Source organism: Zymoseptoria tritici, chromosome 6 (genome assembly GCF_000219625.1).
Source record: "Zymoseptoria tritici IPO323 chromosome 6, whole genome shotgun sequence".
Lineage (NCBI taxonomy): Eukaryota > Fungi > Ascomycota > Dothideomycetes > Mycosphaerellales > Mycosphaerellaceae > Zymoseptoria > Zymoseptoria tritici.
In genome coordinates this window covers 1,370,673-1,394,287 of record NC_018213.1, presented here as the reverse complement: position 1 = coordinate 1,394,287, position 23,615 = coordinate 1,370,673, and the positions used below count along the sequence as shown (strand labels likewise).

Genomic DNA, 23,615 nt, shown 5'->3' with positions numbered 1-23,615 from the left:
TCTCGAAACTCGCCAACGCTGACAGAGGAGGAGGGTACAGAAACAAACCCTGAACACCAACGACAATGAAATCAAGCCAAATCGCTCCGTTCGATTGACTCCTTGTACCTATAACTTCCATTCGAACCGCGTCTATCGTATGGCATCGTATTCTAGACTACTTCCCGTCTACCCCAATATCCACATGCATATAATGCAATGTATCATGCCGGGAAGGGGCAGGCAAAGGCGACATACATGCCATGCCATGCCATATCAGAGCTTGGTCTACTCTTTCCCTCTTCGATGCTAATGTAGCATGTAGCAGCATGCAATGTAGCGGCCTCAAGGCTATCAGCATACAGCATATCCTCAATCCAATCCAATCCATCCATCTTCACTCTTCACCGTTTCCCCCAAACTTTTCCCCTCCCTTCAGAACCGCCTTATGCAATCCAATCCATGCCAGATCAGTTCTCACACACTCTTGCTTGCCTCTTCAAGAAGTCCCATTCGTCGCCGCCAACTTGATCATCCTCTGATTCATAAACGCGAAAAAGCTCACCGGACTCGCCGAGATGCCCATCGTATAAATGAACCGACTGGCCAAAAAGCTTCCAAAAATGGCGCGGAGGTAGTTCTCCGGGACCTACACCAATGTCAGTCAGTAAATCATCATCCCATCCTCACACATCACGGAAGAACAAAACTCACCCTTTCGAGAATCTTATCCAGACCAATCTCCTCCAACAACAATTGCGGCAACGCATCCCCCAACACACTCTTCCTCAACGCCACATTCTCCCACAATGCGGTACCCTGCAACTCCTCGTCCATCTTCGTAATGGCCAGACTCAACTGATCACTCAACACACTTCTCGCCACTCCCGACACCTCATGTTCGCGCCAGATGGCCTCAAACTCTAAACGTGCGTTGTCCTGGATTTTCGCCTGGACTTGCTTGACATACGCTTGGTAGAAAGCTGGCACTGTCCCATCCGCGTGGACGCACATGTTCTCGAGGAAGGAGGCGTCGTCGAAGGATAAGCTTGCCAGAACTTCGAGGGAAGAGGATGTGACACCGCCCTTGTTGGCCGAAGCGTCTTTGAACACGATGCAGCCGGCTTTCTCCAGGCGGAGCTTGGCTTCCTGCGTAATGAACAGATTGGCGCCCTCGACGATGTAAGGAATGATGGCTTTGCCATTGGCAATGAGTTTGCTCGCGGAGGTGAAGTCGATCGACTCCGGACGACCGCCACAGGGGACGAAACAGTCAAACTTCTCGGCTGAGCGGAGATGGAACGTGTTACGGAAGGCGGTGCCGTTGTTGACGACTTCGCCGGACGGGAGAGTGATGTTGTTGTCCTCAACGAGCACACGGTACGCTTGAGGGGAGAGGCGGGTGGTGTCGAAGTGGACGATCATTTTGCGCTCCTTGGCGAGGCGGAGAAGTTCGGTGCGGTCGAGACCGTTAGGGTCATAGAGCACTCCTGAGCCGTCGACGATGGCGCAGTACTTCTCACGACCGAGCAGGATCTCGTTCGAGCCGAGATCGCCGTCTGGACCACCGGTTTGGAGTTTGCGGACTTGAGTCTCGTCGAGGTCGAGTTTGCGGTAGATACCTTTGACGTACTCGCGGACGGACAGGGTGGTCATGCCATATGCGTCGTGAGGGATACCGCCTAGTTTGGGCGACTTGCCAGTGAAGAACGACTTCCACCATGGCGCACCGCGAGCGCGGGCGTGTTCAGTGGCCCAATTGACCAAATCGGCGGTGTTCTCGTCCGGACCCATGAAGAGGATCTCCTCCTTTCCGTGCAAGTCAACAATTGGATCCTTGATACCTGGGCTGGTAGGTGGCAGGAGCAGGTCCATAATGCTGTCAATGTACTTCTCAAACGCCACCGTCGTTTTGTCCTGGTGCTGCACGTCGAGTAAGACGACACCCTTGCTACCACCTTCGGGAATGTCCTTGTTTTTCCGCTGCTGTGTGTTGGCAAGATTGTAGTTCTCATCGAACAGCGAGCGAGCATTGATGGCGTAGGCCTCGCTGCTTCTCGACTTGACAATTCGAATGCCTCCACGTGCGATGTCTCTGAAACGAAGGTGGAAGCCGCGGAACTCCGAGCTGATGACTAGGAACATCCCATACAATGGCTGAGGGTACTCCTCGGATGGCAGGAAGGAAGGATTGAGGCGGAAGCTGAGCGCGACCTTGGTGGGAGTGTAGAAGTTGGTCTTCAACACTGCGCTGTTGAACACGCGGAAGGCCGTCATGACCATCTCGTGGTGCTCGTTGATGACAGACTTGGTAATCATGTCCTTGAGCTCGGCATCGGTCAGGACGCGGTCGACCTTCATGCGGAGGTAGGAAAGAGTGGGAAGGAAGTCGTCCTGCTCTCCGCGAGTCTGCACGTAATGAGTGCTCGCAAAAGCCAGGTACAGCGATCGGATGAGATCTGGGTAAAGGTTGATGATTTCGAGAATGTAATCCGCAGTGAATGTCTCGGTACGCAGTCTCTTCTTGAGCTTGTTAAGCAGCTCTGCATGCACGCTGTTGTTGGGGTCGAGTACCGAGCGAAGAGTGTTGTACTCGTTTCCGAGACGGTTGAGGAAGTGCTGCACGAACACCCACACGCAATGAGCATAGATGGACTCCTGGAGAGACAGACGTCCGCTGCTGAAATGACTTTGCAGTCTGTTTAGAGGGATGCAGTATAGCAGGGAGACCTCCTTCATGATCTGGTGGATGCTGGCCTCGATGGGTGGGTGCTTGGAAGCAATGGCCGCATTTGGTGAAGGGCGTAGGTAGATGGACATGATGGTGATGCCGTTGCTGAACTGCTCGACGTACTTCCGCGAGGACGTCAACCCATAATAGTGGTAGAGATCCGACAGAGCAGCGAACATGCCCATGGCCGAACCCTGCTTGAAGCCAACCACCAAGCGCTTCTCCCGCGTGCCCTCGACATCATACATGTCAATGACTGGTCCGGTGCGACCCATCGCAGTATCCATGACACTCTGGTAGATCTGTCTGGTGTTCTCCGTCACTTTCTGCAGGAAACGCTCATCACCCAGCTCTTCCACCCTCGTCTCATCCGCGCGAGGGTTCTGATTCTTGAACGTCGCCTGGTACACAAAGTAACACCTCAGACTCTGCTCGCTGCCGCCAGGGATTTTGCTCGGTGAGCGAAATGACTCTACGCGGTAGCTGTTCGATCCACGACTGCCATCCAGATACTTCGTCTCGAGTCTCGTCTCGAAGTCCGAGCCATTCTGCGTGCTCACACCAGGCATGCTGGTATCGATGTACACCGCATGATCTGCCGCCTCTTTGTCCAGCCGAATCTCCAACTTCTTGTCGTCTCTCGCATACGCCGCGACTTTTGCCGCATATAGCGAGTGAATGTGGCTCACAATGGCATCCGCGGTCTCCGTGCTGAAGTACATGTCGTCGATGCCCAACTCATCGTAGAACCACTTCGTCTCCGCCTCCACGAGATCTGCGGGAATGAAACCCTTCTCTTCGACTTGATCCATGACTTCTTCCATTTGTTGGGCTTTGCCCTCGAACTTGGGTGCGACATAGCCGGAGCCGGCTTCGGGGAGGACGCGATGTGGGATCCCGCCGGGAACGCTCAGACGGGTTGGTTGAGGTGAGGGTTGGCGGCCGGGCGTGCGAGATGCGACGTCGAGGAGTTTGTTGTGAGGAGGTGCTTGAGCAGTGCTGCCATTGGCATGGGTGCCATTCGTGCCATTGGCGACACCATTGGTTCCTTGTGAAGCCATATTGCGGCGATGTCAACGTGAGGTCGATGTTGTGGTTTCTCGAGGACTCAAGACTCGAAGCTGCGTTTGGAGAAGGTCAGAAATTGTTTCAAACGGAATGCTTGGATGACGAATTGAGCTTGACAGCGATAAGCCGCGTTGAAGCAGGAGCTGAACATGCTGACGACTTCCTCATCAGCGACTCATGTCAAGGAGCAGTCTTACCTCATGCGGCTCGATATGAAGCAAGGTGGATGTGGTGTTTCTGATAAGACTCCTCGGTTGACGCTGATTGGTGTCGTGTAGTGGTAGATCAGCTCTATACTCGTGAGTCGGCTGATAGTCGGCTCATTCAAGCAGCGATATAGGAACGAAAGGTGAGAGAAGAAGCTGCAGGTGAGACGTGTATGAAACTGGTCGTGCAAGTGGTCTCACTTGCCTCTTATGAAGCAGCAGCAGCTCGAGCTCCCTGGACTTACTAGTACCGACGCAAGCCTCAGCAAGGTCACGCACGCTCACCGTTCCATTACGTCCGCGACAACGATGGCAATGCATGCTCATCAAGTAATTGTTTGGTAAAACAGCTCATCAGACAAGGTCATGTCATGCCGCTGCTAGCCGCCAGGGCCACGCTTAGAACTACCTCACTCACCTTAGCTTCAGGAACGAGAAGCCGGATCTGGGGCAAAGGCGTTCGCAGCGCCACGTTTATTTTGGGCGGAAGCCATGTGACCTTCAGGTACCGAACGACGACCAATGAGCATACCACGCTACGAAAAGTCGGTCGGTCATCAGGCTTCAGCTCACCGTTCAAAAGAGGTCTCGTGCGCAGAGTACGAGGTAAGTGTAAGTGGGAGGCGGAAGGGCATTGCCGTCAGACGCCTTGAGAGTTGCGAGGGAACATTCTTCACAGAGTTGTGATGGATGCTAGGATTGGCTGCAAGATCGTCCCCGTGGAGTTCCAAGACCTGGAGAAATCTCTGCCTTCTTCTCTCGTAAGTGAACGTCATGCGCTCGAAGGAACTGTGGGGAAATCGCAATGGACTGTCCTATCCTGGAATACTTATTACCCCCATATTACCCCCATTTTTGCTCGGCTTCCTGGTTCCTCGCCATGTCGTGATATATTTGACCGCTTGTTGCTCTGGTCACGGGTGCTCCAGGACGTCGCGGATGTCAAGCTCAAGATTATGTCCACACGGCTGACTGCAAGCTCCGGTTCCGAACGAAGCAGACGAAGCTCGACGTGGTATGTCACCCGCCTCGATCTGTAGCTGGATCGCAATACGAGTCATCAGACAAGATGACGAGACTAAGATATGAGGCTCATGGGCTTTGAGCGTCGAAAGGCTCTGACTTGTTTGACCTAACTCCTCCGAGATGAAAGTGCGAGAGCATCGGCTTACAGATCGATGTAACAAAGTAACCAGCGCCGAGCTTCCACACGGGTCTCACAGCTGGTACTGTACTACCGCGGTCACCATCCTGAATGACCGTTCCTTCCGCGAGCGGTGTCCATTGTTCTCTCACTTTTCAAGCCGCCGGGTTCGACAGTTGGTCTGGAGGACAACAACGCACACTACCATGGAGGGACAAAGGTGATATTCTGTGCAGCACTCTCTCTGCGCTCCCCCTTCTGTTTTTACTTCAAGAGAGCACATTCGCAGCACTTTGCACCTCCGTCAACTAGCCAAGATGGCGCATTCAAAGTCTACAATCCCAGGAAAAAGCTCTCGCGTCTCCCTTCCCTGAGAAGCCAAACTCGACGCCCTCGCCGCTCTGCGGGACATGGTCGAGCCGGGCTACGCTCGCCGCGACAGAGACGCCCGGGAGAAAAAAGTCACAGACTTCGTGAAAGCGAACAAGCGCAAATTTCAGGGCAAAACGAAGGAGGAGCGTGCGCGGAACAACGCAGAAAATGCACGCGTGAAGTTCATGTACCCGCGGGATCGGAAGAAGCAGCGCGAGGAAATTAGGAAGATCTGGTCGAGGAAGGTGAGCGCGTATCTGAAGGAGAAGGCGATGGAGAGGGAGGAGAAGGCAGCGGAGGAGGCGGTACTTAGGCCCGCTGAGAAGTGAGAGGCGAGAGGAATGTCGGTCAAGTTTCCGAGACGTCTTTCCACCGTCCTGTATTCTCCAATTTGAGCATTTCTGCTCCAGAGAGTCTTTCTCCTGTCCACTGTCGAATCTCCCTTCCGCATGTAGCATCGCTCATTATCCCAGCTCCCATTCCGGAACAACAATCACAAAGGGAAAAACAGCGCCGCACACACTCTCTGTCTCTCTCTCTCTCTGTCTCTCTTTCTCTGTCTCTCTGCCTCCTACAGGAATTCTCTCCCCTGCCCTCTGCCACCACCGAGACACAACATCTAGCCCTCCCTCGATCCAGCTCTCCACCATAAACACCACAATCTGCAGAACGCATGGGTCCGTCCCGCCCCCCGCCCCGAGCAATGCCTAGCGCCATCCGTCCTCACCTCCCCCGCGTATCCAAATTCTGGGCCCTCGCCGCTCTCCGCGACATGGTCGAGCCAGGCTACCTCCAAGTCGCCGAGGACGCAACCTTCCAGGAACAGGAACAGCGCTGGCGGGCGAACCGGCAGCAACTACCCGAGAAGACGGACGCGGAGCGAGCACAGTTTTGGGCGGACTGCGAACGACTGAAGAGGATGTACCCGGGCGATAAGAAGAAGCAGTTGGAGGAAATTAGGAAAATTGGGTATAGAAAGGGGTGGGAGGAGGGTTCGAGGAGGAAGAGGGCAAGAAAGGAGAAAGAGGTAGAGGAGAAGAGGATGAGGGTCGAGGGTGTCAAGCGTGAGGAGACGAGTGAAGAGGCGAGGAAGCGTATGCTGGAGCAGTTTGGCCATGTTGAGACAGGTGGGAAGTAAAGCAATGCTAGCAGATCTTAGTCCTTTCCGGTCATGAGATAGATCAGTTTGCTACGTTCTTCAACGGCGTCTTCTCCCTGTTCTCTATCGAGCGTCCCTTTCACAAGCGCCCAGGCGGCATCGCTGCGCTTCGGAATCCGTGTCCGAATTCGAATCCGGCCGAGACAAAGGAGACTCGACTTCTCTGGAGATAGGGGGTGGGGGAACAAAGGGACATTCGATGCATGCAGCACAACTCGACTCTCGATGGACTGTCTTATTTTCATCTCTGTTCTCCCCTCTGATGTGAAAAGAAGACAAAAATCTGCTTCCCGTCACTGCTCCCGCGCACGCTTGACGGCAAAAGCACAACGCCTAGAGTACTTACGTTCACCCACCTTGCCCCAGCATCCAGCAAAACCCCGTGCTCTCTGGTCTGACGATATCGCCGAGATGGGCCAGATAATTGAGGAACAGAAGATCAAGGAGGAAGTGATCAAGGTGGAGGATATGACGGCGGAAGAGAGGAAGGAGGCAGAGCTGGAGGTCCTTAAACCGTTCGGGTATAATCCGCAATCCAAAAAGCAAGAGACGAGTAAAGAGGAAAGGGAACAGGAGATCAAAGAGGCGAAGTTCAAGATGGAGGAGATGATGGCGGAAGAGAGAGAGGAGGCGGAACTGGAGGTACTCAAGCAGTTCGGATATAATCCGCAACCCAAAAAGTAAGAGATGAGTAAAGAAGAAGTGGACGCCATGTTGGAGCAATTTGGGTATATCAAGCCGGCTGAGAAGAAGTGAGAGGCGAGGAATGTTGCCTATTTCACCGAATTAGTTCATGCATTCTTCATTCTTGAATGGAAATTGGACAACATCGATCATCTTACACGAATGGTTCTCAGAGTGCTATCATCACCACTCATAGTCGTGACATCGTTGTTGTATTCACTGTCCTTCCACTCTTGCACAGCATCAACAGACCAACCCCTAGTTCTCCGCCGTCTTTGACGACCACCATATCAGCATCAGCATATCGATTACGACCAGAAGAAAAGGTGTACTACCATCAACCACGTGCTCACACCTCACCACTGTATCAGTACTGACCACTACCCCAGCATCACCTTTCCGATTACCTCAAGCCATACTCCAACAATGGCATCCTCCCGCCCACCCGCCGCAGCAAGCACCCGCGCCCGTCTCCCACGAGAAGCCAAAACCCAAGCCAAAAAAGCCATCGCGACCTCCTCGCCCAAGAAGCCAGCAGCGAAGAAGGCCAAGACCACGGCCGCGCCGAGGAAGGGATTGAGAGTCGTCGGGCCTAACATGAAAGCCCCTAAGTCAACGACCGGGAAGCCCAAAGGCGTAACGAAGAAAATCACTCCCAAGACAACGACCGGGAAGCCCAAAGGCGTAACGAAGGGATTCACTCCCAAGAGGAAGGTCACGTCGAAGAAGAACGATTCCTTGTCGTCAACGGGATCGGATTCGCCCCCGTCCGGATACGACGAGCGGTTGGCGGCGTTTTTGAAGGAAGGCCCCCAGAGCACGATGTATGTGTTCCCAGCCGTTTTTCGGTATCGATTTGTGTGTTTGTGCAGGCTAATGCTCTTTTCTTTCAGCGTTCCGTGAACAGATTGGTCGTTGCCCTTACGCGGCTCCAAGGTGGCGCACATCGATGCCTCGATGAGAACCCTTTGGCTGAATGATTGCAATCGTACAAATTAAGACACAATCCTCATCGCCGCAAAGGTCGCAAAGAACTTCGTGCTCTGTTGGAGTAGCCATACCTATCATCAGTCAATTACGCCCATACCACGCGAAGATACGTGAACCTCGCAACACAAATATACTTGTCTTGATCGTCGCTATCATGCCATTCGTTGCTGTATGAATGTGTTGTACAAGAACTCCGTACGTCGAACTCGAGAAACGCAAGCAGGCTCCCATTCCCATTGCCATCACAGCCGTGACCCGGGCTGTTTCAAGCAGACTCATACTCTGCTGGGCGAAGTCAGCATCCTCCCACCCGATTTTTCGTAATGTGTGTCAACAGCGTAAAATTGCCCCGCGAAGGGAACTCGCTCTCGCAAGTCGGTGGCGTGACCTCCGAGCTGACGACGGTGATGGACAAATCCGCGACGTCGTTCAGGTCGACTTCCACGTTGTCGAACTAGCATCGAGTCAGCAAATAGGTGCTCTCCATCTTCAACCGATCTTCCAAGTCCGTCTTACCGTAGAGACCCTCCAATGTAGATTCTCCCTCAAATAAGGCTCCACGTCTCCCATTTCCATCGACTTCAGCTCCCCTGCCCGCACCTTCATAAGCAACATATCCGTCAACGGCAGCGCCGCCCCAACCCTGATCGGATTCGTCTCCACCATCTTCGAAACACCGGGAGCCTTCTTCAACTCCAAATTCGCCGCCACAGCGTGCGTACCGGCCAAATTCGGCGATAGCGCCCACTGGCACGGATCGTCTGTGAAATCGCCCATGAAGACGTACACCGCGTATGAACCATTGAGCGCGTGTTTCTGCGACACGATGTTCGCGGCGTATTGCCGTAGGTGGCCGTTAACGAGCATGCCGGGGGAGGCACGAACGTCATCGGCTGAGGCGGCTTTGACGAAGCGCTTATCGTGGGGGAGGGTGGCTGTGTCGCGACGCTTGAGAGGACCGCCGGAGTTGGCGTTGCTACCGTAGAGGCGATTGATGGCCGTGCGGACTGATGAGAGCGAGGCATTTCCGGCGAGTTCGGGATAGGTGTAGCCGAATTGAGTCGTGGAACGGACGTCGTTGGAGGTGAATTTATTGCCGAGAGTGTCTTTGGAGAAGGGCTCAAGGGCTGTAGGTGCGTTAGTCGTGTAAGCTTTCTGTATCGCGAAGGAATTTCATACGAGAGTTGGCATCCTCGGTATCGCCTATGTGGACGGTGTAGGTCTGGGTGATGGCTACCAATGGCTCGACGTAACTGTCGGGATGTAACACCTGCCACAAGGCGAATATCCGGTCCATCTGCGTGTGGTGAAGCTAAATGAAGCGTCAGCGATCGATCGTGCATCAGATCTGTGGTGCGGGACTGCTGGGCCCTATTGTCTTACCCAGAAGATGGGATCTGTACACTCAGTCAGTTAAACTTCCTGTTCGATCAAGCGAAGTCTACCACCTACCGAATGCAGAATAGTCAAGGAAGGTCATGTGTCCGTTGCCGCCGGTGATACTATGAATCGCATCGTGCAAAGACTCGATGCTATCAGCGTTCGCGATGTCATCTGTCTGCCAAACTTCAGTTCCGAACTGCGTGAAATTGTCGTAGTAGGTGAAGAGGTTGTCTAAATCGAACAGAATCATCAGCGGGTAGTGCTTTGCCGGAGCTTCGATACTACTAACACAGCCTGTTCATGAATGAAACTCGACTATTGTCCAAAATCGGTCCGATGAGATTGTCCTGGCTGGCTGCATTGTTGGTCCACGCAGTAGGAAATCGTTTCGTCTCATTCCACGATGCAAACTGTGAACAGATCAGCTGAGCGAAGTTGGACAATCATCAAGACACATACTGGGTCAAAGAACATATCCCGCGCACTAACAGGGTGGAACTTGTACGAGTACAGCGGATTGTCGATAGTCCTGGTGCCATTGGGATAGGTGACTTCAACGGTTGGAGATGTGATGATGTCCGGATAGACACTCAGGCCATCCTCCGGTTCAACTGCCCAGTCCCAGTACGGCATGCGCCAGCTCAGAGCAGCAGAGGCGTACCTTTGGCGCACTGATCCTGCTGGAAATTCGTTGACTGCATCGACGATGTGCTCGAACAGAATCTGCTCGAATAGCACGAGGTAGGGACGATGCCAAGGGAGGAAAAGGTTCGATATATGCGCACAGTAGCCTGGATTATCGATTCCTGGGCCAGCGAATACGCCATCCCATGGTTCGTATGGCCGTCCGTGGATACCTGACTAACTGTGAGCTCGACACAAGTACAACTGATGCGTTCAAGCATACCTGCAAGCTTGTAATAGGACAGCTTATCGTCCTGCGGAGCCGCCTTGAACCTTTCCAGACCCAACAAATAAATGTTCCATGCATCTCGATTCTTCTCCAGTTCACGGATCTCCAATCGCGGTTGCGTGCCGAAGTCGGTGATCCCAGTGATCGCGAACGTGCCGTTCCCATCACCACTGCTCTGGCGCCTCAGGGGCGTGCTAGTCGGCCCGGCAAGCGTCTCCAGCTGATGGGATAACAATGGCGACGAATTGGCGGGATCAAACAGCCAAGCAAACAAGAATGCAATTCGCATGAACGAAAGAATGTACATCATGGTGGCCGGGTTAGAAGAAGGGCGCTGCGCGAGGGAGCAGACGCTGGAGCCAGGAAAGGAGGATACCGCACGAATTTGAAAAGAATGTCGAACAGATAGCGAAAGTGTGTGTTGTGACCGAGCAAAATTGCTGATGGTAGCATGTGCGGAACATTCATCGAGTCCGTCCACAACAAAAGTTCGCCGTGCCACGCTGATGCGGAGGTGCAAGAACTAGCGATCGAATGCAAGGGAGGCGCCAATGGCTGGCGAGCAAGAGCATTTGAGATACCATGGGACAGTTCCATGCAGCATGAGCAGGCCAGAAAACTCCACAAAGAGAGTGCATGAACCCGAACTGGCCTGGTGTAATCGTGCGATCGGAAAAGGCGGCAGGAGGATATTTGCCTTGTTGTTCTGTGCACCGAAGCGCGGAATGCCTAGAGAAATTCAGCAGCCACAGTATGAGATTTTGCTTCTCGAGCCTTCCTCAGATTATGTTACCTGCCACATGTGTCGCAGCATATCGAAGCACATTGGCCGCAGCCAAAGCGCGGAGATCCGTGAAGTAAGGACTGAACCTGTTGTGCTGCGAGGTCGGATATATGCCTGTTCCCCGATCTGATCTGCAGTATGTCGTGCTTTCTGCACGGCATTCTTCCGAAGCCTCATCTTGCAGGCACCCAGACAAAGCATGCAGCGGCGGACGACAACAGCGCCTTTAGGGCTTGAGTGGGAACGTGTATCGGTCTATCAGTCTGCACCATCATCGTAGGAGGTGCCACGAGGTGCACCGCTTGATGGCGACATTGTGAAACGTGGAGTCAGATGAGGGCTGGCGGCGGGCGCATCCCTTTCTTTGTCTTCCCGTCGTGCAAGAGCGACATATCGTGGTTACAACGGTATGCAAGCAAGGGATTCAGCCTCACTTTCTTCGCGTGCAGCGGGACTGAAAGCCATCTTTGAGCCTTGAGGGCGTCGAGGTCAACACGTTTTCTGATTTTTAGCCATGAGCTCTCGACTCGCCCAAAGTCAAGCATACGACGGCCCTTGGTCAGTCGCCCGTCGTCGGCTATGGATCGTGTCCGCAAAGCTTGGTCTTGGACGCTGCTTCATCGGCGTCAACCATCGAAAAGCAATCGAGTAATGATTCGGGAGCCATTGAGTTTTGAAAACGTCGGAGATCAGCGACATGCCCTGTTCCTGAGAAGAAGCAACATCGATGACATTTCGTCGACTCTGCCCGTGGACCTGATTGAGTGGAGGAAAGAGAAGACTCGACAATGATACAGAGGACGGACGAGGACATTCTTGTATCATCTTCTTCAACAACGCATTGATGATGATGGAAGAGCCCGGCGGAATCCGATTTGCCTAGTCCTGGATCTCTTGGCGGCACATGCTTTTGCCGATAAGTGTCAACTCTAACACCTCCCTCCCTTATCTCAACGCTCGTGGCAAGCTTCCACTCTCCCTTTGCCGGACCACTGATAACGCTCCTCCGCGTTTCTATCGAGTAATCCACCCGTCTAGAAGATCATCAACCACTGCCGGCGCCTCCAAAATGGCTCGTCTGCGCGCGGCGAATGGCCTGGAGCCGACAATGCACCTTTGTTCTCTTTACGCACCGTTCGTCTGGCCTTCAAGACCGGAGTCTACGCCTGCGATGCGTTTTGTGGCGGCCGTCGTTGTACTCCGCCTGGGTTCTTCCTCTTATCTTCCCGCGTTCCCCTCCACTTAGGCGGTGTCTGAGTTCACATGCAAGTGTTTGGTTTCTACTCTGTCTGATCTCTTCTTCTCTTCTACCTGCCTTGTCGCGTTTCGTACTACAGCACTGCATATACTGCTAGACGGGAACTCCTGGATACACGACACTGATAAAGCAGAACATTCCTCCCGATCAGCTATCACATAGACGCAGCAAACATGGCACCATTCGCTACAGGAACCGATACACCACATACAATTGGCGAGTCCGGAGCTGTCGATGGAGTGATAGCCTCAGAGATCACTGTTTTGGCATCCTCAAGAGCGATAGTCAAAGATCGCCTCACGGAAGCAACCATTGTGATCTCAACAGTAACAGGCAAGATCACAAGCGTCTTCACTTCGATCGTACCTCCATCGTCATTTCCTTTGGGAACGCCATACACCGACTACAGCCCACATGTGCTTCTCCCAGGATTAGTAGACGCACACGTGCATCTGAATGAGCCGGGAAGGACGGAATGGGAAGGGTTCTACACTGGCACACAGGCCGCGGCATTTGGAGGTGTAACAACCGTGGTGGACATGCCTTTGAACGCCATTCCACCCACCACAACCATGAACGGGTTGAAAGAGAAAGTCGAGGCTGCACAAGGAAAATGCTGGGTCGATGTAGGATTCTACGGCGGCATCGTGCCCGGAAATGTCGAAGAGCTCAAACCACTCGTGAAAGCCGGCGTGCGAGGTTTCAAAGGCTTTCTCATCGACAGCGGAGTGGAAGAGTTCCCAGCTGTCTCATCAACAGACATCGCAGCTGTGTTCGAAGAATTGGCCGACGAGCCGACCACGGTCATGTTCCACGCCGAGATGATCCCACCCGTCTCCGCATCAGTCGGCGACGACGTCCAATTCTCCCTCCCACCTCTCCAACCCACAGGTCCCCTAGAACGATATCAAACCTTCCTCGACTCCCGTCCATCCTCCTTCGAAACCTACGCCATCCTCGAGATCCTTTCTCTCGCCCACCTCGCTCCCAACCTTCCCCTCCACATCGTCCACCTCTCCGCCACAGAAGCCATTCCCATGCTCCGTGACGCTCGCGCCCGCGGCGTCAACATCACAACGGAAACCTGCTTCCACTACCTCTCCCTCGCCGCGGAGAAAATCCAAGATGGCGACACCCGCCATAAATGCTGTCCCCCCATCCGCTCCGAATCCAACCAAAACGGCTTGTGGACCGAACTCCTCGACATCGAGGACTCGGTCATCAAAACCGTGGTATCCGACCACTCCCCTTGCACGCCAAATCTCAAACTCCTCCCCTCCCACGTTCCGGGCGCTCACGTCGAAAAGTCCACCTCGCAGTCAGCGAGCTGTTGCGCCCCTGCAAATGTAGGCGACTTCTTCTCTGCCTGGGGCGGTATCAGTTCCGTAGGTCTTGGCCTCTCCATCCTGTGGACAGAAGCCATGCGCCGTAACCTCCCCATCGACGCCACCCTGCTCAACATCGCACGATGGTGTTGCGTCAACACAGCCGCGCAAGTCGGACTCGAACACCGCAAAGGCTCTCTGCAAGTTGGAATGGACGGCGATGTGTGCGTCTTTGATGACGAGGGAACGTTCGAGGTTGAGCCAAGCACGATGTTGTTCAGGAATAAGTGCTCGCCGTATGAGGGAAAGACGCTGCGGGGTTTCGCGAGGGAGACGTGGTTGAGGGGAAGGAGAGTGCATTCGAGAGAAGGGGGCTTTGGAAAAGGGAGCGCGGGTGGAGAATTGTTGTTGGAGCCGAGGACGAATGTGGTGGTGTGAGAGTGTCAATGCATGTTGCACGTTTTGTCCGAGATGGTCGACGAGAGACATAGACCGTAATCTCAGATCGGAATCTCATCGGATTGCACGGTTCTCCATAGATCCTTGAGTCAATCTTGGTTGAATCTTGATTGAAATCGGGGACAGTGGCTAGCGCCCGAGTGAGCCGAGCCAATGAGAGTGGTGAGGCGACACTGCGTTTGCATGAGCTCTGGAACACATGCGAGTTGACATTGTCGTTGCAACCTTCATGCAATGACCGTAGGCGTATATTGAAGCACCTCCTGAGCTTGGCCCAACACGATACAGCTGGCCTTCATCGTTGTGCCTGTCTCCGGATATCGGTGGCCGCCCTCACAACCGACAGACCCTGAGCCTGCGTCTCCACAGTCCTCACGTCGTCCATGACCTGCCTCTTCCTCTTCCTCCTCTGCTTCTCGGCCTGCCGCCACCAACGATCCCCATTTCCACCACAATCCCCTCTTCCATCACACCTCCACAAAGCCGTCTCCAGCAGCCCCGGATCATTCCTAACATCGACGAATCCCAGTGGCAGCGGCACCGCAAAGTCCAAAGCACGAGACTGCGTGCGATTAACATACGCAGCTCCCCACCACTCTCCCATGATTCCGGTCTCGTTCCTCGTACTCAGCGCCGCGTGAGCGTTGTGCTGTATCCACGAAGCGTACGATTGACATTTCGCATCGTGAGCGTCCGCCAGCTCTGGCGGTGCGATGTGCGTGAGATCTTCCACTAGCGGTGTCTCCGTCGGCAGTGGTCGACAGAACTGCGACAAGTGTTGAAAGTACACGCCTTTGAAAACGTAGTTGTCCTGCGCGCACGTGGCCGGTGCATCGCAGTAGTCCTCCAATATGCCATTGCGTCCCAGACCAGCCCATTCGGCAGCTGCAGATGCAGAGTCAGCGTTCCATCCTGTGGCGTTGATGACGATGGCGATGAGATCGTAGCCGTCAGAGAGGTATTTCGTGTCGCTGGTGGCTTCCCATAGTCCGCGCAGACCGCTGAGGATAACGGCTTGGTTGTAAGTGTATACCATTTCGTTGCGCTCATCGCAGGTGGTTTGGTTGGAGGTTACGTGGAAGCCGTCGACGATGAGGCCTTGGACGTTGGTGAAGTTGTGGGTTGCGAACCAGTCGTAGGCGCGGACTGCGTTGAGGAGGAATGTGGAATCGTGCATGGCCATGGTTGATAGTGGAGGTAATGTGCTGTTCGTTTGGGGTTGATAGTCTGGGTGAGGATAAGGATCTGTGTTATTGTCGCCGGGGAAGTAGAGGTACATCGCGATCGAGCTGGAGATGAAGAGCTCGTTGGTGATAGCATTCTTGTATGTGGCTAAGGTCGGATTCCAGGTGATGCCACCGTCGCACTCGGATGTGTTGAACTTGTCCTGGACGATATCGTAGAAGACGTGGGCGCGGTGGGCGTACTTGGCGATGGCATCTTGACCAAGATCCGAGTCTGCGACTGCATCATGCTGATTGCTGAAGTTGATAGCTTCGAGCCATTCGAGCACAACCCATTGAGCATCGTCATACGCAGCATCGAAGATCTGGATCGTATCTTCACTATTGTAGTACGATTCCACCTGGGCGTAGTACTTTTCTATGTCACTTTCGATATCGGTCGATGATGTTGAAGGGTTATCGTTACTCCCATCGGCTTCCAGATTACTCGTGTATGTCTCCTGGCTTGAGATCATGATTGTATCAATGACGGCGCCAACCCATTGAATCGTGCTCGGCTAATGTCTTCGTCAGTCGACGTCCGCTCCGTGTACTTCAATTGGAGCATACCCAATAAGTGCCGTTCCAGTAGGTATCTTGCATAATATTCAATGCATCTTTCGTGTGTTCAAACCAATAGTCGGCCGAGTCGTCTGGGCCAGCCCATTGCCACGGCAGTCCCTGCTGTTGCCATCCGGCCCAATAAGAATTATCCTGTGGAGCAGTAGAAGATAACAATGATGATACAGCTGACATGCTTTGCCCAAGAATCTTGAGAACAGAAATTGAAATCGCAAGAAAACATATAGCCTCGAATGCGAGCCATAGGTAAGAGCCCGGAGAACGAAGTAGTTGCCTCATCTTGTCTTTACACCCGCGTCCAGCGACGATCCGACTCGCAGCAATGGAATATTGAAACAGTGCAGGATCAAGGCAGGAGGCTGCTTTCGACAGCCTCTCTATAGTTCCGCGATCCTTGCGATAGTTGCCGAGATTTTGCTGGTCGTGTGACTACGCTTGTGGCTGCGTTCCGCAGACGGCAGCTGGCCAGCCCTCAGCCAGGCGTAGCGATTCGATGTCGCATACCGGAGGTGCTCGTGATGATAGCGATAGGTTCAAATGATGGTAAGGTGTGCATGAAGGTGTGAAGAAGTGAGACAGATCTGTGGTAGCGATCACGCGCGCTAGCGCGCTCATTCGCGTATCTTTGCCCCGCTATGAGCCGTTCACAGTTGAACAATCAACAACGTCTTTCCTCGACCTCACCGACACCCCAAGCAGCCTCCGGACCGCCAACAATATGCTCATGCCACCTCTACGATAGGGACCATGCCGACCAAAGCGCCCGTAGCCGCCAAACCCTCCAAATCCATCTTCGACCCCTTCAACTCGTCATCAACAGGCCATCAAAGAGCAGAAAACAAACTCAGCGGCAGCACATCATGGCGCGACTCTCGGCATCTCAAATTGCGCGAACAGTTCACCGCTGGAACGGGAGGAGGCAAGAGGGTCAGTGATACTGTCGGTGCGGGTAGCTTGGACTTTGGACGAGATGGAAGGACGGAAAATGGCGGGTGGGAGGCTGGCGCAAAGGGACTGAGGACTGGTGGACAGCAGTCGCTGTGGACGAGTTTGAAGGTCCAGAAGGTCGACAAGGTCGACAAAGTTGAGAAGGGAGAGGACAAAAGTGAGGAGCGAGCGACGAAGAGGATCAAGCTTGAGCATTCGAGTCCGGCGAAACCGACAAAAGTGGTCAATCCATTCACACCATTCATACGGGAAGACGGCAAGATTAGGGAGACGAGCTGGCCATCCCCATCCGAGTACCTATCGCCAATAGACCCAATTGATCCCACACCCAAGGCGACACATACGGAATCCACCCCATCACAAACCCAACCCGATGAAAAGCAAGACCTCCCACCCGCACCTCAAATCTTCACCAATCTCTGCTTCTACATCAACGGCTCCACAGCGCCTTACTCCGACCACGCCCTCAAACACCTCATCAGCAAGCACGGCGGCAACATGTCCATCGCCCTCGGCCGCCGTACAGTCACACACGTCATCGTCGGCAAACCTACGCGCGAAGGCGGCGGGTGCGGGGGAGGACTGGCGAGCAGTAAAGTGCAAAAGGAGATTGGGAGTATGCGAGGAAAGGGCATCAAGTTCATTTCGGCGGAGTGGATTATGGAGAGCGCGAAGGCGGGAAAGCGGTTGCCGGAGTCGAGGTTTGAGGGGATGAGGTTGGCGCCGAGTGGGGTGAAGAGTATCTCGGCGTTGTTCGGGAAGAAGAGTTGAGATGGGTGCAGCTTGGAGGCAGTGCGAAGATGGCGTTGCATGAGCAGATTCAGGCGTTGGGTTTTGGGCGAGGAGTTTTGCGGTTTTAGAGATATCCATGGGCATAAGAAGCGCCGAGTGGCGACAGAGTGACGAAGCGGACGGGATTGAAGGCAGACCCAAGACGAGCAGCGATGGGATACATACATTCATACGCGTACCAGATCATTGGCACCTCATATTCTCTCCTGTTTGTGACTTGTCTGTTTCCATTCCGCTCAGACGTGCTCTCCGAGGCTGTCGATCCTTCGTCACAAGGTCCCGGGGTCCCTTTCTGCGCGCTCTTAAGCGCGACGACCCACCAACGGTGCAGGAAGCAAACGCTGTGAGCATATGTTTGCACGACTTCGGCGGCCCAATTGAGCTCCTCTCGGACCATGTGTGGCCGTGCTCAAAGCGTCAATGATGGCTCGAGCATAATCGAAGTCTGCGCAGGTGGTCATGCCTAGCAATGCATGGCAGCCTGTTTCAGCCTTCAGAGAGCAGATGGCGAGTTTCCTCCATCGATCATGAGCCAAATAGTGGGTCCGACTCTAGCATCGAGATGTCCAGGTTTCGGCCTTCTTTCAAGACCACTGGGCCGGGGACCACTGAGCCGGGGGTTGATGATGTTGACTCCATGTCGGGTCGGGTATAACGAGCTTTCAACCCTCTCCAAGCACGTCCTCCCTCTCAACACCGGCCTTCCTCTTCAGCGCCACAAAGTACGCCTCTTTGCTTTCCTTCCGTGAAGAATCCGGCTTGATGCGGTAGACCTTATCGAAGAGTTTCTTCAGGCGCATTTCCAGCGCGTGGTCTTCTGCTCCGGCGAAGAACTTGCAAAGGAAGTTGCCACCAGTGCGGAGGGTGTCGAACGAGAATGTCAGGGCGGCCATGCAGAGGTCCTAATATGGTGGTTGTCAATGGTCTGTCGTGCGCTGATAGAAGCAGTGCGGTGTTCAGTCGACTCCAGCGTGAGTACTCACCATAGAGCCGGCGTGGTCCTGCATCACAAATCGTCAGCTTCTCCTTGTGCCACTTGTATCCATATATCAACTCACCCGAAACGGCATGCCACTGGTATTCTGCATCCTAGAATAAGGATTAGAAACCGATCGCACCCACTTGGAATAGACCATCGGCCAGGGTTCGGACATATCACTCAACACCACATCCACTACTCTTCCCGCCGCAACGTCCATCTCCTTCTGTGTCAACCCATCCTCCTTCACGACCTCCCCTCCCATCCCATCCAACGCATCACCAACCTCTTCAATCCTCACCCCTCCATCCCTGACCCTCCCTCTCCCCTCCTCTCTCACAAACCTCCCCACCTCCGCCCTAATCTCCTCGCTCAGAAAATTCCCCTGCAGCGCATTCACGCCCCTCGGCGGCTGTGCGGGTATGACATCGATCCCCACGACTCTTCCCCCCGGTGACGTGCGGTTGGCGGCGACTTGCGACCACGAGCCGGGTGCGAAGCCCAGATCAACGACCGTGTCGCCGCGCCGGAAGAGGTGGTGTTTCGCGTCGATTTCGAGGAGTTTGTATGCCGCGCGGGACTTGAGGCCGGAGAGTTTGGATTGTCGGGTGTAAGGATCGGAGGATTGACGGGATTTCCAGCGAGTGGAGGAAGAGGTTGAGGCGGGATAGGTGAAGACGGTGGAGAGGAGTGACTCGAGTGAGGTGCTGGGATGATGGTGCCCGAGGAGATGAGAGGTCGTGAGGGCGTTAGGTCGGTGACATCGTGGTGGGAGAGCTGTGAGGACTCGGCCGAGGCCTACTCTCGCTAGCATTGACGTTCAGGACCGCGAGGGCGTGATGGTGTTATCGTAGACAAGTCATGAGGACTGCAGGGTCGTGTATTATTGATGAAGGATGCAACGAGATCTTGGATGTCGCCTTGTTCTGGGTGTCGGAAGCATGAGCTTCCAGTTCCATTTCTGGAAAGATCGTCCCACAACCCCGGCTGCAGCCAACCAACTTGGTGACGGAATCAATATGGTGGAGCAGACGATGAGACTATTGATTTCTGTAATAATACCCGAATCTTCAGGATGTCCTCGTTCTTCTTTCTTCCTCTTCCCGTTTATGCCAAACGACGAGCTCTTGTGGTTCATCGACTTAGCTGACTTCGGACGGGATGGAGCTGAACGCCCGGAGGACCACCATGGCTCTTAAATGCCATTGCTTGGGCCGACGAACATTCTCATCATCTATGACGCTACAAAGGAAGCCGTCTGGGCGGCTCCATACAATGGCTGCTATGCAGCCCATTTCGCGTCCGCCGGTCTCCATCGGAGTACGCCACAGTTCAATGCCCATACCGCCATCGACTTCCGCCAATGTGAACGCAAAAGGATGCATATTCCGTTGATCCAAGGAAATGCCGCCCACGGGGTATCTCAAAATGCAAACGATGCTTCGAGCGCAAATAAAAAGTTCCGCCCCACTCCAGCCCATCACGCGACACTCGAACGGTACTTGAAGACTCCTCCTGCCATTGAAGCCCACCTCGCACGCCGAATAGAGACTCGAACCTGTCTTTTAGCCCGGCTTCTTCGACAGGTCCCACGAGCGTCATCTCGAATCAGGTCTTGTGGTCGGAGGCTCAGCCTTCGACTCGGCTTGGCGGTCTGCCGATTTCCTATCCGAGGGACGTGAAGCTGGCCTGGACTGATGCTCGCCACTGTCGGCGCTACGTAAGCGATGGTTTAATGGTTGGGGTGGTGGCGGTCCGTACTCTGCTTGCTGCGACCCTCTCGACGAAGCAGCTTCATCGCCGCGACTGCTGTGAGGGCGTACGTCCCGAATGCCTTCGGATCGCGCATCCACTTTATCTTTATCGGAATTCTGTCCCGTCGAGGTGTGTGTGTTACTTCGAGATCGTCCGAGATTGCCCTTTCGTCCGGAGGTGGAGCTCGTCACCGAGAAGGGTGGAGAAGTGTATTGCGGTCCAGTGGATGGTGGCGGGTTAGGCTGGTGCTCACCCGCTGCTTTTCGCTTTCTTGGCGAGTCCTTGTAATCTGCTGCCTCTCGAAAACCAGGTACTGGCTGTGCTGAGAGCGGTTCTCTGCTGGCGGGCGTGTGTGGCGGACCTGGACCTATGTTCTTTGGGTCGCTCGGTGGCTGCCAGTGATGGAAGTAAAGTCCTGCGGCGTTTTGGTCATGCTGCTGCATCATTGGCTGTGATGGATGTGGACCTGGACCAATTGCCAAGCCTGGAGGATGTTGAGGATACATCTCGTTCGTCGTCAGCCTTGGCAGCTGTGAGTGTGTCGCTGACCTGGGAGCCGAAGTTGGCGGCGGACGATGTGCGGCGGTGGGTTGATAGGCAGAGAAGGTTGTCTGAAGTGGTCCCGGCGGTGGCGGTTGCTGCGGTGGTGGAGGGTGATGCTCCGGATGATGGCTTGGATGAGCTTGTTGTGGCGGCGCTGAGGCGACTGGATATGGAGGTGGACCGGGACCGATCAATCGTGCTTGCTCTGGAGACTCGTGCCGGAGTTGTAAGTGTCCGGACTGGAGCTGGCCGGCGTATTGTTGCAGCCAGTCTCCGCCGAGATTTGCAAGGTTCGCGCCTCCAATTCCCGCATAGATCTGCAAAGCAAAGCGTATGAGGTCAGCGGATGTCGTAGACAATGCGGACTGGACGAAGGCTGGGGCGTCCGAGACAGTCTCGGACACTGGAGGCCCTCTACACTTCAATTTCTTACCATCGGCACCATTTGAGGGGGAATGCCACCTTGGAGGCTCTCTCGCAACATGGCCTGTTCGATCTTCCGCTGCTCGAGCCTCAAAGTTTCCTGTCGAGTTCGCTCTTCTTCTTGCTTTCGCTTGTCTTCCTCTGCTTTCGCAAGCAGCCAGTTTCGCATGGACTCCTCCTGGCCTTGCCATTGAGCTGGCGGAGCGGGCATGACTCCGAATGGGGCACCTGGCCTGTTGAGCTCCGGAAGGGCCATGGCCGAGGGAGGAGGCAGTCCTCGATGAGGGTGAGCCGACATTTTGTCGGACCGTGGCGGGGTGCTGACCTGCAGCAAGCTCACCGGTGATGCAGACCGATCCCGAAATTTGTAAGGGGAGAAGAGAGGCTGAGCAGGCGAGATCTTCGGGAAGTCATAGGTGAATTTGGTGTCAAACTCAGTCAGAGAGGACTGAGTGAGGGTCAGCGACATCGAGGCGAGGCAAGCAAGGCTGATGGATAAGGTTGGGCATGGGTCGTCTTTCGTGGAGCAATGAGTCCAGGACAGGAAGAGGGGAACCGGTGGTTATACATACATACCTTAGGTGATGGGGCACGTGCGATGTACCACTACCACGCCGTGGCGCGAATGAGACGTGTGGCCGGGAAGGGCAGCAGGGCAGAAGCAATGGACTGGACGTACGCTGGCGTGATATGCCAGGAGTCTAATCGGGCAGCTGGACCCTTCGATGCTCGACGATCCGACGTTGGTCCAAAGGAAAGACGGCAATTCGTTCCGGAAAGTCAAGGCTCTGCAACGGCGACGAGACCGTAGACGTGCAGAAACCTGATGGGGAAATTCGAGCGAGTGACCGGGTCGGCCAAGAGCTTGAGTGGTTGGCCAAGAGGGCGTACCAAGTGAAAGGCAATGCAAGTTGACGAGCGGTCTGGACTGCGGTACCGTGCGGTGGAATGGTCGAGTAGCGTCAAGGTGAGATGCTGAGCTCAAGTTTCTGCGGCGGCATATGCAGGCTGGAGCTTCGGCTGGAGGCGAGCCGCACAAAAGGTGCAGTAAGGAGTGGAATGTCCAGGATGGGATGAGGCGAAAGATCGGGCGCTCCGAAGAGATGTGGTCCTGCTGCAGTAGTGGTAGAAATGTGATTCGTGTAGGTCGAGAGGCTAGTGCAATGTAAAAGGACCTAGAAGCGGTCGATCAGGTGCGCAGAACAGCGACGTGCGGGAAGGATCGATCAGGTGCGACTCTCCTGATCATACGAGGACTGATCCAGCCAGCCCACAAATGTCCACTGGAGTCGACGACTTTCCTCGATTGGAGGCGAGAGAGAAAAGGTTTGGACGAACGATGGGCTCAGCTGAGAGAGAGGGATTGTGGCTGCGGGAGGATACGGGCAGGCAAGCCATGCCGACCACGATAATCTTGCCCTGCAGCGGCATGAAGACACTACATACCTGATCGACTGTACAGTCCAACGCACTAGCTTCTTGCTTGCGCATCTGATTAAGTGAAATTGACCGGTGTGCTGCAACGCCTTGGCCCCGGACGACGATTCGAGGCAGTGGTGCTCGCTCGACATTATTATTCCATACACAATGACGAGCGAACGTGGCCCGTCTCCCGATCGTTGAGGATGGGGGCCAGCGGAAGTGGTTTGAGTCGATGCCGTGCCTGGACAAGCTTTGGCGCGAGGTTCGCTTCCAGGTTTGTGAGCAAGTCGTGAACTGTTGCTGAAACAAGGTCGTTGCAGGGATACGAAACAAGGCAGGCTCGGCACTTGGATAGAATTAAGTAGCCGAAGAAGAAGCGGCGTTGGTTCCACGTCGCCAGCGCTGCTTCGATGAGTGCCGCTGGCAGCTGGGAGGATATGCATTGTGCATGCAGTGCAAAGGTAGGCAGCCGTTGTGGCGATGTAGTGCAATG

General features: G+C 54.5%; 7 protein-coding genes across 7 annotated transcripts; 3 read left to right on the top strand and 4 right to left on the bottom strand.

Moving 5' to 3' along the window:
• Positions 1-118: 118 nt before the first annotated feature.
• Positions 119-3,771, bottom strand: MYCGRDRAFT_73150 (uncharacterized protein; the record flags this gene model as incomplete). Its single annotated transcript, XM_003851463.1, has 2 exons — positions 119-628; positions 694-3,771. The coding sequence occupies 2 exons, from the start codon at positions 3,769-3,771 to the stop codon at positions 479-481; spliced, it is 3,228 nt and encodes a 1,075-aa protein (XP_003851511.1).
• A 1,767-nt stretch (positions 3,772-5,538) lies between these two features.
• Positions 5,539-7,343, top strand: MYCGRDRAFT_93911 (uncharacterized protein; the record flags this gene model as incomplete). Its single annotated transcript, XM_003851789.1, has 3 exons — positions 5,539-5,825; positions 6,212-6,627; positions 7,033-7,343. The coding sequence occupies 3 exons, from the start codon at positions 5,539-5,541 to the stop codon at positions 7,341-7,343; spliced, it is 1,014 nt and encodes a 337-aa protein (XP_003851837.1).
• A 1,333-nt stretch (positions 7,344-8,676) lies between these two features.
• On the bottom strand, positions 8,677-10,741 carry MYCGRDRAFT_11769 (uncharacterized protein; the record flags this gene model as incomplete). The annotated part of the gene is made up of 8 exons (XM_003851462.1): positions 8,677-8,787; positions 8,850-9,460; positions 9,513-9,645; positions 9,717-9,730; positions 9,786-9,947; positions 10,006-10,126; positions 10,176-10,573; positions 10,624-10,741. Coding segments are annotated over 8 exons (1,668 nt in total), but the record flags the coding sequence as incomplete, so codon positions are not given.
• Positions 10,742-12,844: 2,103 nt separating this feature from the next.
• MYCGRDRAFT_44026 (uncharacterized protein) lies at positions 12,845-14,434 on the top strand (the record flags this gene model as incomplete). Its single annotated transcript, XM_003851790.1, has 1 exon — positions 12,845-14,434. The coding sequence occupies one exon, from the start codon at positions 12,845-12,847 to the stop codon at positions 14,432-14,434; it is 1,590 nt and encodes a 529-aa protein (XP_003851838.1).
• Positions 14,435-15,075: 641 nt separating this feature from the next.
• Positions 15,076-15,517, bottom strand: MYCGRDRAFT_81215 (uncharacterized protein; the record flags this gene model as incomplete). Its single annotated transcript, XM_003851461.1, has 1 exon — positions 15,076-15,517. A coding segment is annotated over one exon (409 nt), but the record flags the coding sequence as incomplete, so codon positions are not given.
• Positions 15,518-17,007: 1,490 nt separating this feature from the next.
• Positions 17,008-17,979, top strand: MYCGRDRAFT_43828 (uncharacterized protein; the record flags this gene model as incomplete). The annotated part of the gene is made up of 2 exons (XM_003851791.1): positions 17,008-17,300; positions 17,475-17,979. The coding sequence occupies 2 exons, from the start codon at positions 17,008-17,010 to the stop codon at positions 17,977-17,979; spliced, it is 798 nt and encodes a 265-aa protein (XP_003851839.1).
• A 683-nt stretch (positions 17,980-18,662) lies between these two features.
• MYCGRDRAFT_73148 (uncharacterized protein) lies at positions 18,663-19,845 on the bottom strand (the record flags this gene model as incomplete). The annotated part of the gene is made up of 3 exons (XM_003851460.1): positions 18,663-18,902; positions 18,984-19,001; positions 19,059-19,845. 3 exons carry the CDS (start codon positions 19,791-19,793, stop codon positions 18,663-18,665), a joined length of 993 nt encoding a protein of 330 aa, XP_003851508.1.
• Positions 19,846-23,615: the final 3,770 nt, after the last annotated feature.